General features: G+C 55.3%; 1 protein-coding gene across 3 annotated transcripts; it reads right to left on the bottom strand.

The window, feature by feature from the left end:
- Nucleotides 1-275: 275 nt before the first annotated feature.
- Nucleotides 276-9754, bottom strand: Xirp1 (xin actin binding repeat containing 1). Of its 3 annotated transcripts, XM_041677613.1 has the most exons (3): nt 9635-9753; nt 3008-6371; nt 2450-2580 (listed from the first exon to the last, which is right to left on the bottom strand). In XM_041677613.1, exons 2-3 carry the CDS (start codon nt 6365-6367, stop codon nt 2572-2574), a joined length of 3369 nt encoding a protein of 1122 aa, XP_041533547.1. In that variant the 5' UTR covers nt 6368-6371; nt 9635-9753; the 3' UTR covers nt 2450-2571. The 3 variants fall into 3 exon arrangements, with proteins under 3 accessions (XP_041533546.1, XP_041533545.1, XP_041533547.1); XM_041677612.1 differs by having other exon boundaries at nt 276-6367; nt 9635-9754; XM_041677611.1 differs by having other exon boundaries at nt 276-6371.
- Between the last annotated feature and the right edge of the window lie 2286 nt (nt 9755-12040).

The raw sequence follows: 12040 nt of genomic DNA, 5'->3' as shown, positions 1-12040 counted from the left end.
ATGGAGTGTCAGTGACCATGGAGTTCCCTTTGAGCCCTGTGCTACCTGGAGGCTGCCCTGCCCCCGCCCCCAGGCAGGGATAATGGAGTGTGGTGGACGGGTGTGCAAGCAGGGATCACAGAACAGGGGAGTGGGCGGGGCCTCTCTGTTTCCTGCCCCACACTGTGGAGAAATGCTGGCTGTCCAGTGTCAGTACTGCTAATGTTAGAACAGACACCTGATGATCATGACTGTTCCCCGTGGGGACGATGACTCACAATCTGTTACACACAGAGTAGAGAATCACCTTTGGGTTTATTTTGGAGTCATTTTTTTCCCATTTGGGGTACAGAGTGGGGGTGATGGGAGCAGAAAGGGCAGCGCATTTAGCTTCTAGGAACACGGTTGACTGCTAGCTCTTTCTGTGTGAACTTTGGACCGCTGGTGATAAAGAGGCAGGCTTCCAGGTTTTTCTGGAGCCTTCTGTCCAATCTCTAACAGAGACCAATGCTGCGTCCAGTCCAGTCGGTCCTGGTCCTCACCAGGAATTAAGGCAGTCAGATTTCATAATAAAAGAAATAAAGGCTGACGATGGGGGGGCACAGTGGAGGGGTGTCTCTCCATCGCTAGACAATGAGGTGCAGACTCACAGGTGTGTGGGCAAGCTGGGCTAGTGTGGGGAGCTTGTGCACACCTTCCGTCCTCCACAGGCATCTGGAGGCCCCGTTCACCCATCCAGCACTACTCTGTGGCAGGCTCCTTTACTTTCCTTGTCTCTTTTTCAAGAATTGGACCTGACATGGCAAACAGCCCTCATCGGCTCTCTGGAGAGCTCCTTTCTTTTTGATCCTTGCTCCACACACGTGCTGGACTCAGTCCTAGAGCTCTGGGGGAGGGACCCAGGGTGGGTGGGAGACAGAGGGGTTCACTGGGCAGTTGGCTGGATGTGACTGCAGGGAACCCATGCTATCTCGGCTTCTGTCACATCCCTGTTGAACCTGGAGGGGCTGTGTAGGAACTGCCTCAGCAAGGGAGCAGTGTGAAGCCGGAGCTGTGGGCTGGGGTCCACCAGGGGCTCTGCCTGATGGGTGATGGTGGTGGAGGAAGTGAGGACTGTATTCCCAAACTGGTCCATCTCCTCATACTGCTCAGTCACTGTTCTTGTGGTTCCGTAGGACTTGGAGCTAGCTGGCCCAGTCTGCAATTCCAAGACATTCTTTTGCTGCCCTGTGGGCACAGAGCCCTTGATAACCATCCCGGGCTGGTCCTGGATATCTCTCTGGTAGAGCAGAGCTTGGCCTGTGTCCTGAGCTAGGTGTGTACTTTTCCCTGAGATACAATGGCTTCCCTGAGGGCTGGAAGCTTCCAGAAGTTTCTCTGTAGCTGATTGGATAGAGATGAGAGTTGGGGAGGAGGAACCCCTACAGGAAGGTGACACTGGTTGGAGACCAGACTCTTCTCTTGGCGTCTTCAGCCTCATGGAGGGAAGGGCAGCCAATGCTGCCTGACCTTTGGCCTCTGTGTGATTTAAGATCTTGGCTTGACCTTGCTCCTGGGGATGGCTCTCAACCTTGCCTTGATTTTTGACTACAGTTGGATCTTTGACCTGACTTGAGCCCATAGGTTTGTCTCTGCTGCTGGTGGAGACCCTGGCCTTGTGCATGCTAGGGTCTTCTGGTGTTCTCTGTGGATAGCTTCTTGTGTGAGCCTCAGACTGGAGGCTAGACATGGAGCTAAGAGCCTTGTGTACTGCTTCTTCAATGTCCTGCAGCCTGGCTAGGGTCTGTTCCTTCAGCTGGGCGACTTCTGCACTCACCCGAGTCAACTCCCCAAAGGCCTGCTCCACAGACACCTCAGTCTTGTGGGGTGCAGTGGGAACCTGAGGGGTATCCTCTCCTAGTTGGGATACACCCTCAAAGAGCTTCCGCAGGGCCTGCACATCCACACTATGGGTTGCTTCCTTCTCCAGGGCTTGCACTTGGGTTAGGAGGCCCTGGAGCTCTTGATGGCTGCCTTGTATAGTCTCTGGGCTCTCAGGGGTCCCCTGCTGGGAACAGTCCATGGACTGCTCTTTTGGGGAGCTAAGGTCCTTTTGTGGTGGGGTGACATCATTGTTGAGAGTGTTCGCCTCCAGGGACTCAGGGGTCTGGGTGCTGCTGGGTACCTGACCCCTGCTTGGCCTGGAAGCCATGGTGCTGAGAAGTTGCTGATGTTTGGCCGGGGTCTGTCCCTTGGAGCATTCGGCTGGAGGTAGGCATTCTGGCTCTGCTGTTCTGGGAACTTTGGCTGTGTCAGGCTCACCTGGCTTGCACTCTCGTCCTGCTTCTGAGACGCTGGAAGAGGCTGCTGAGGGCTTGGGTGGCCTCTGAGGTGGGTGGACTTGGCTTAGATGTGCAGGTTTGGGAGGCACTGGGGGTTTCTTTCTTGGAGACATGGTGCATTCCAGTTTGGAGCGTTTTGTCTCTGACCCCTCAGGGATTTTCTGGCCAGTAGGTCTGTTGTGAGTGTGAAGAAGGGGGTCCTGCAGGGGCTTGGAGGCCTGCTGGATGGAGTCCACATGCTGGTGGCCTTGAGCTGGGTGGTGAGGTTCTGTCACAGCAGCTGAGAGAGCGGGAGGGGGAGGAAGAGAGGCATTATGGGAGGCCAGGCTGGCACCTGCCGCCCCCGGTTTAGATGTCGGAGTGTGATGAGTTAGAGGGACAGTCTTCAGGGCAGTGTCAGCTGCTTGGAGGCCCTCGGGCCGGATTTGGGCCATCACCTTCCCCGGAGGTTCCCAGGCCCTTTGCGTATGTCCCCGAGGCTCATGATACCCTAACCTGGGGTTCTGACCTGGTTCTGCCTGGGCTGGGCCTGGACTGTGGGTGGAGAGTGCACTCTCCCCACCCCTTGGCTGGGGCTCTTTTTCAGAAAGCTGGACAGCCCCAGGTGGGTCAGAGGTCTGCACAGGGTGAGCAGTATAGATACCATCCTGTATGGTCACCCGCCCCCCAGGCAGCCCTTTGGGGACTACTTTGCTGTCCCCACTGACCTTTCTGGGGGCTGCTGGGATCCTGGTGTCACTTCTGGCCACAGGCCCAATGTTGCCTTGGATCACCGTGGTGGCAGGAGTCGATGCTTGCAGAACATCTCGGTTAGGCATGGAGGTGACCGCGGGGTCCAAGCCCCGTGGATGTCTGTTCAGAACTTGCTGGTGCAGGTTTTGGGCCTCTGCAGTTGCCATCCGCAGGTTTTGCATGGCTTCCTGGAGATCTGGGGTCCCAGACCCTAGAGGGGAAGCTGTGGTTCCTTCTGGCCCTCCTAAGGCTGCTTTTACTGTCTGCCCCGGGCTGATATCTGCTTGCTTTCTTGCTTCCTGCAACGGGACCTGAGCTACCACTTTTCCAACTGCCCGAGGTGGAGGTGTGCAGGGTGCGGCCCCTGAAACTCTCCGGTGTCCCATCTCCATGGTGGAGTCTAATGGGGCGACCTGTATGATGCTCTCAGCCGGGGGAAACCTCTGGGACTCCTCCCTGCCTGGTGTAGAACTTGGGTCTGTTGGTGGCTCCCACCGCAGACTGTGAAGGCCCGTCAGGTCTCCTTTGTCTATGCAGCTGGCCAGCAGCTGCACACTACTCCTTTCGGGGGCCCTGCTGGTTAGCTGGGGCTGGAGGGAGTAAGCGGTCAGTGACACTAGGCCCTGCCCTGTCTCTTGCATCACCAGCCCCGTCTTTGCCACAGAGACTCCAAGGCCACAAGCCAGCAGCTGTTGGAGCTCAGGGTCCATGTCTTCAATATTCCCAGTGTCACCTGGCCCTGGAAGCTTGAGTGGATGGAGCTGGAGCTGGCCAGCCATGTCCTCCTGAACCAGCAGCCCCTGCTGGTCCACATCTGCCCTGCGCAGCACTTGGCGTAAGATCCTGGGGAGCTCACCACAGACCAGCTCCTCCTTCCGTATGTAGGGGCGCCCCTGCCCTGGGCTTGGGAGCACATACCTGGCGAGGCAGAGCTCCCCTGGCCCCCGGGCTTCCATGAGGATGCCTCCATGGTGCAGGATGCCAGGAGTGGCGTGCAGAGTCCGGAGGGTTCTCTCAGCCGCTGTCTCCTGCCTCTCTGGGGTCCCACGATCTGCAGAGCCTTTAGGCTGTTCTTCCTGGAGGTTGTCCCCTCTGAGGCTCTCGGCTGCCAGGGAGCCCATGGGGCAGTTCTCAAACAGCCAGGTGAATTTGTGCACAGAGCCTGTGGGGATGGACTCAGGGCTTCTCCTGGCCTCCTGTGTCTCCATCTTGCCGGCCTCCAGTGCCTGGAAAACCTCTTTCTGCCGCGATACCTGCCCTGAAGGAATCTCCACCCGGCTGCTGTACCTTACAGGCCTTCTGCCACAGGGCTGGCCTGATGCCTGCAGAGATTCAGTTTCAAAGAGGTGTCTGTCTGTCTGCCTGTCTCTAGCCCGGACCTGGCTGGTTTGCAGGTGCTGCTCCCCAGAGCCTTCTCCCTGGTTCAGAGATTGGGTCCCAAACATCCAGGTGCATGACTGTGCCTCGGCCTTGCTCACGGGGTCTGTGACCCCAGATTCTTGCTTCTCTGCCAGCTCGCTCATGGGGTAGGTCTCAAACAGCCAGCGGATGGTCTGCACGTCGCCTTTTCGGGGGGGCTCAGAAGGGGTTTCCGGACCCTCCCCATCCTCCTCCTGTCGTTTCTGTCGCTCTTGTTGGTGAATCATCTCCAGTGGCTGTGTCTCAAAGAGCCACTGCCTGGTGCCGACATCCCCAGCCACCACATCCTGCCGAGTGATGCCTCGGACGACATCAATGGTGCTGGGGCTCCGGCCCAGCTGGTCCAGGGGCTGCGTCTCGAACATCCACTTGTAGCCCTGAACATCGCCTCTGACTACCTGCTCTCTGCTGACGGAAGTTAGGGCGTGGAGCTGTCCCCTGCTGTCCTGCATGGCATAGATGGGGGAATCTGTGCCCTGTTTGGCAGAATCAGCAGCTTGTGCTCGGTTTATATTTCCGCAGGCTAAAGGCTCACCCTGACCGATGCTGTCTAGGGGAAGGGTCTCAAAAAGATTCTTGAAGGTTTTCACGTCCCCCTTCAACCCATCACTCTGGGGGGCACCCTGAGACAGAGGCAATGCTGAAGTGCCATCACTAGACAGACAGGCGGTCGTTAGCCCCTCACCCTTCTGGTGACCCACCCGTTGTAGATGGCCCACTTGGACCTGGTCTCTAAGAGCATCCAGGGGTTTGGTCTCAAACAGCCAGAGTGTAGAGCGGACATCACCAGGGATCACCTCCTCCTTGGGTGGAGCCTCTGCCCCAGCGTCTCCTTCCCCCTTCAGAGTATCCAGAGCACAGGTCTCAAACAGATGTCGCTGCTGCTGAACATCTGGACCAGGAGGGACGAGATCTGGAGATGGCTGGAAGTCCTTCTCGTCCACCAAGATTTCGCGGATGGCATCCAGAGGCTGAGTCTCAAAGATCCAACGAGTCGCACTGACATCCGGAAGGGCTCCCTCCTCAAGGGAGATCCCCCGAATCACCCGCACCTGGCTGGGATCCTGGTTGAAGGCATCTAGAGGTCGGGTCTCAAAGAGCCAACGAGCTGACCTCACTGCGTTGCTTTGAATCTCCTCCCGACAGGCAGCCTTGACTTCATGGATGGCTCCCTCTGCGTCCTGGATGGCACACAGAGGTTCCATCTGAAACAGCTTCACTGTCTTCTTCACGTCACCCTTCAGCTCCTGAATCTCTGAGCGCAGCTCCAAGGGGCTCCGTTCCTGGATAGAGGGGCGGGACCCGAGCCGGTCCAGAGGACGAGTCTCAAAGAGCTTTCTGGTACCCTGTACGTCTCCACTGGCTGCAGGCTCCTTCGCAGCGGCCTCTGCTGCCTCCTCCCTGACTGTCAGTGCGTCCAGCGGCTTGGTCTCAAACAGCTGTCTGGCAGCTTGAACATCTCCTCCAGATGGCCGGGACCCAGCTGGCTCCTGCTCTGGGGTGCTGGCAAAGGAACTTTCCTCAAACTTCCGAGAGGTGGCCTGAACGTTGCCACCTGAAACAGGTTCCTTGGCGGCTGGCCTCTCGTGGTCACCAATGGCATCCAGTCGCCAGTTCTCAAAGATCCAGCGCATGCATTGAACATCACCCTCGGTGGGCTCCTCTGAGCCCAGCACCTCGGCCAGGTCCTCGGCCACAGCTTCCTCGAGATTCTTTCGAAGCTCAGGGTGAATGTGCTTGTAGAGACGGCGGAGCTCGCTGGCTTGCCGCTGTTGCTGGAACCTGGAGAAGGATTCCTTGGGTGGAGGCAGCGGCAGACCCTCCAGGGCTGGGGGAGGAGGGAGGGAGAGGTCCTCTTTTCGGGTCCTCATTTGGACGGTTGGTGCAGGAGCCAACTGTGTCTGGGCGTGAGCCATCTTTCTGGAAAAAAGGGGAATGGGTGAGTGGAGTGAGGGCCAGTTCCTGGGATGAATGGCAGGAGAAAGGCCGAGGGACCGTGTGGAGTCCACTAAGGGGCTCCTCCCACATCTCTAGCTAGCCAACCTGAGGCTCACTCTGCCACTTGCCTGGCTGGTGTATCCATCCATCACTGTGAGCCCCTGCTTCCCAGTCTCATCTGGATTGCTGGGATCAGGTTAGGACACAGATGGCCCTGTGGGCCACTGGAGGGATCAGGATCTCCAGCGGGAAAACTGGATAAGTCATCTACATCTCCCTCTGTCAAAATCATTTATCCCTGGGAGACTCACAAGAGGGCGCTCCTATATTAGAGAAGCCTAAATGAAGACTTATTTCCTATAGGGGTGAAATTCCCTCTCTGAACACCAGAGGGCGGAATTAGCACGTTGACGAGAAACCTTTCCCCAACCTCCACTTCTTGGCTCTCAGCTCACTCCAACTTTTCCCAGGCCCCTGGGTCCACAGCCCTTGCTGGTGAAATAGAGGACCAAGGAGGAGAAACCGCTCATGCTTATGCAGAGCCAACATTTGAATTCTAGGTCAGGGTTTTTCTTTTTTAGAGACAGGGTCCCAAGTAGTCCTGACAGGCCTCAAACTTGCTGCAGAGCTGAGGATGACCTTGAACTTCCAGTCCTCCTGTTGTCACCTTCCAAGCAATGCAATTACTGGAATGTGCCACCACTCTAGGCGCTGGGTATTGGCCCCAGGGCTTCGTGTATGCACGGGCAAGCATTCTGCCAATGGAGCCACATCCCCAGTCGGGAGCTAATGGTATTTTCTGTCCTCTTCTCCCCACAACTCTTTGCCGTTAAGGATAAGAAACACCGTGCCCTGAGTGAGATCCTGTAGAATGAGCTGTGGGCAGTGCTGAGTTGGAAGAGTAGACCTTACTGAGGGCCTCACTCCCAAGAAATAAGGGGGCTGGGTATGTGGGACTCTTTTATTGGCCATGGGGCCTCTCTAGTCCTCAGCAGGCAACCCTAAGAGACTTGGGGGGGTGACATATCCAGGGTCTGTGTGTGGTAGAAGATTGTGGGATTAAGATCACTTCTGCCAAAACAGCTCTGGACATGGGAGCGCTATCCCTGGCTCACAGAGAGCCCTTCCCTGTTGGACACATGCACGCATATTTCAGAGTCTCTAGGGCAGGGCCTCCAGCCAGAATCTGGATCTTGACCCCTCCCGTGCCCCAACCAGCTTCCACCAAGGCTGGCGTACCTCTCCCCCACTCTCCTCACTCCTCAGTGACCTCACACCCCTCCAATCATCTTCTGGACTGTTTCATGTATGTCCAGTCTGTCCTGTGACAGGTGTTATGACAGTCCCCAGAGGCCATTAGGGAAAGAATGTGGACTATGTGCCGCCCTGACCCCCTGCCCCGCCCTGCACTTGGCACTAAATATAGCTGAGGTCCATGCCTCAGCCAGACACCGTGGCTCTCAGAGGGAGGTCCCAGCTCCGCCAGGGAGACCTGGTGTACCCATGTCCCATGTCATCTCCTTGCATACTTTGTACTCCTAGGAGACTCTGCCTTCTGCTTCCTGTGAAGTTTCAAGATATCTGGCCTAGAGGCCAAACTGGAGGATCCCCACCGCTCAGAGATCTGAGTGTGTGGGCTGAAGGAGGAATATCGGTGACCGACAAGAGACATGGTATCCTCCTGACCTCCTATCCCAGAGGGAGAAGAGGGTGGGCTGCCTGCCTCAGTCCCTTCCTGGCCTGTCCACCATGGGTATCAGAGCCCTGAGGAGGTGAGGTCTGACACTTCCTGCCTGTCCCCTAAGCAAAACCTCTGGGTGGTCCCTCTTGTCTCTGAGCTCTGATAAGGAGACCACACACAAATCCATGCTATAGCTGATCACCATGAGGGTGGCCCGAGCTGACATCCTATACCGATCACCAGCCACACCCAACCCCAATTCCCAGGAACCTCCAGTATCCTTGCTAGGGTCACAGAGGCCAAAGAGGTCAGACTGAAGGGTCCTCAGAGGCCTGTCATTAGGGAAACAGAGGCCCAGTGAGGGGCAGGAGCTGTCCGTGGAGGCTCCGTGAGGGGTGAGAAAGACCGAGGCGAGTTTTCTGGCTCCTGGTCATCCTATCTCCACTCTTGCCTGGCCTGAGACTCCTAGGGACATGTTTGGGGCCAATTTCAGGAAATAGTAAGTTTCACAAACTGTCTGTGCATAGGTCTCCTACGCCGAGACAGTTACTCAGAACCACCCACTACTTGGGACCTCTTCCACCCCGTACGCCCCTTTGGCACCAGCCCGCTCTGGATGTCTACCCTGGGTAGTTCCAGACCTGAACTTCTGTGCTGAGCTGCCCTACACTTGCTTTGGGGGTTTTCCCATGGGGCAAGACTATGGCCTACGACAATGTTGTCGTACCCAGGCTCCCTCACAAGGGAAGTTGCTCACAGGCTAGCCTGGGCACGAAATCGCTGGGGTCATATATGCCAAGATTGTCACCAACAATACTGGGCACTGGGCTCTCCCTGGGCCATGTTCCGGCTTTCTTGCTATTCCTGGTCTCTTACCTTCCCAGCTTTCCTTTGTCTCTGGACTGGCCTCAGGCCCTGAAGCGATGGTAGTTCCATATTTGCAATTTTATTTATTTATTTATTTTGAGACAGGCTCTCATCTAGTCCAGGGTGGTCTCAACCTCTGTAAGTGACTGAGGATGACCTTGAACTTCAGACCCTCCTGCCTCTGCCCCCAGACAGATTAAAATACTTCACCAACTAAGCTATATCCCAGGCTGCATTTTAAAACTCAAACTCCAGGGCCAGTGAGATGGGTTGGTGTCAAGGTACCTCCTGCTATTCCGAGGACCCGAGTTCCATTCCTGGGACCCACACACATGGTGAACAGAGAAACAATGTGCTCTGATGACTACACCTTCACCACGGCACACAGACCCACTCACATACACACAAACAAAAATGTAACTTTAAAAAAATCTGAACTCCAGGTGACCACTTGAAACTCCGGATTATGCTAGATCAGAGAGAACCTGCTTCTTGGGCCAGCCTGTGGTAACCACAACAGCTATTGAACACAGACAAGCGCTTGCTACCTTCTAGAGAAAAATCTTGCTGGATTTTCTCTCTTGGCGCCTGCCCTATACACCTGTGCCCACACGCCTCTCAGCTAGGCTCACTCCTGACACCCAGGCTGCACGATCCAGGGGGCCACAGCCTAGAGAGTTGGGGTGAGGGTACTCACCGACGGTCTGGCCTGGAGTCGGGAGCTTTTGGGTGTCTAGCAGGTGCAGCCTTGGAGTCTGTAGTCCTGTGTTCTAGGGCCTTACTCAGCTCTGTTCTGTTCTTGGGTCCCACGCCTTCTCTCCACCTTGGCTCTGGGTCTCTGTTCTCTGCCAGCCAGGCAGCTGCCTTTATCTGGCTGGCTGGGGGTGGGAGGGTGGGGGCAGGGAGAGGCTATGTTCGGAGTATTAAGTGGTCCAGTTATTTTTAGGGCTTGTGGAAGTCAGTTTTCCATCCCGGGGAATCAGTTACAAGGCGTTTGGACTGAGGAGGGGTAGGATGGAGGGGGAGTTCCATTCATGCCCAGTCGGGGTGCCCCGAGGATGGGGTGGGTGACTCAGTCGGGGATGGAGACTTCCAGACTATTTTGAGGGGATGAATAAGGGGGACACTTGACATTGGGTTTCCCTGTTCTCTCATCCTGTATGTTCCTCTCTATGCTATTGTTGCAACTGTGCCCAGAGCCTGGTGGCTCCCTAAAGACAGGACCAGGCTCTCCACCATCCGCCTCTACCAGAGACATCTTTGAGCGAAAAGTCCAGGTCTTCATCTCTGATTCTCTCTGTGTAGAGAGAAAGCTGGGCTGGCTCCTGTCTGTTCTTGCCCTAGCTCCACAGCCCATGTCTGCGAAGCCATGAGGAAAGTCAACCTGAGCAGACTTCTGAAGGTAGAGGCTTTTGATTTACTGAAAAATCTCTAGGCTAGTTCTATGATGTCCCTGCCCAGTGACCTGGGTCCATGGCTGCTTCTGGACTCTTTGCTCTGACTCAGGGCCCAGACTCTCTGGGAATGGCCGGGAGGACCGACACATGGAAGCTGACTATGGGGTTATTTCTGATCCTGGAGTCACCATCTTCGTGGTCACAGATGGGGTGGCAGACATCACACCTGCCTCCTCCTCAGTTACCCTGGCAAGTGTCATCACTTATGCTGGCACACAGGCCCGTGTGGAGGATGCCAGGGAGGAAGAGGCTTTTGTCCCAGGTGGGAAGAGTGCATTCTGTCTTCCTGATGAAATCCAAGTTTCTTCAGATGCCAGGGGCAATGATAGGTACTGCAAACCTTTTCCGTAGAATTGCTGTCTCTCTCCTCCCTCGATGACCCCACCCCAATAATCCTGGTTGTCCTGGGAGGAAGGGAAGTGGCAGAGCCACCTCCCAAGATGTCCCGGAGGAAGCAGGACCATCTACAGCCAGAAGCGACTACCTCCCTGGGTGATTGTGAGATTCTGAGCATTGAATGAACTGTCACAGGGAAAGGTCTGTGGGGAGTCCATGTAGTGTGTCATAAAACTGCCTGGTTTACGTGTATAAGAAAAGCACAGGTTGGATGTGATGGCTCAGTTGGCGAAGGCGCTTGCCACCGAGACCTGACTGAGTTCAATCCCAGGGGACCCACATGGTAGAGAGAGAGAGCCAACTTCTACAAGTTGTCCTGTGATCTCCAAGTGCAACATATTCTCTTGAAAACAAACGAGATGTCATTAAGCTGGGTGTGGTGGCTCACACCTTACCCCAGTACACAGCAGGCAGGGGCAGTGCGGCTCTGAGTTTGAGGCTGGCCTGGTCTAGAGGCTGCCATGGCTACATAGGAAAATACTATCTCCCCTTTTACACCCCCCTCCAAAAAAAATGTAATCTAAAAGAGTGGAGAAAGGCATGCAGGCAAGCTTGCTTTCACGGTGTCGAGCATGCTAGCTATCGTGAGACATTCTCCAGCTCCTGTCACTGAAGCAATGGAAAGTTCTCCCCACATGTACCACAAGAAACACGCTGTTGTCTAAACCGTCCCGGAATTCCACCACTCAAGTAGAACCAAGAGGAGGTTTAATTTTGCTTGTTTTTCCGTTTGTTTGGTCGGTTTGGTTTGGTTTTGGTTTTTTGATACAGGGTATCTCTGTGTAGACCTGGCTGTCCTGGAACTCGCTCTGTAGACCAGGCTGGCCTCAAACTCAGAGATCTGCCTGCCTCTGCCTCATGAGTGCTGGGATTAAAGGTGTGCACCACCACTGCCCAGTTGGGTGGGAAGTGTTTTAAAGTTTATTTTTATTTCTTTGTGTGTCTGTGTGAGTGAGTGCAGTACCCAGAAGAGGTCCTCAGGTCTCCTGGGGTTACGCAGATGCTATACATAGTGGCTCTAAGTTTCATTTGTGTCTGTAGTTCAGACAAGGGTGAGGTCACCTGTGATGCCCGTGCCCCTCTTTACTCAGGAGCTCTTGAGGCCAAGTCTGTGCTAGATGACTTTTTATTTGTTTGTTTATTTATTTATTTTTTTTTTGAGACGGTTTCTCTGTAGCTTTGGAGCCTGTCCTGGAACTAGCTCTTGTAGACCAGGCTGGCCTCGAGCTCACAGAGATCCGCCTGCCTCT

Source organism: Microtus oregoni, unplaced genomic scaffold (genome assembly GCF_018167655.1).
Source record: "Microtus oregoni isolate MIOR12 unplaced genomic scaffold, Mior012 000028F_ref0000031, whole genome shotgun sequence".
Classification (NCBI taxonomy): domain Eukaryota; kingdom Metazoa; phylum Chordata; class Mammalia; order Rodentia; family Cricetidae; genus Microtus; species Microtus oregoni.
The sequence above is the reverse complement of the archived record's forward strand: the minus strand, read 5'-3'. Positions and strand labels throughout refer to the sequence as shown.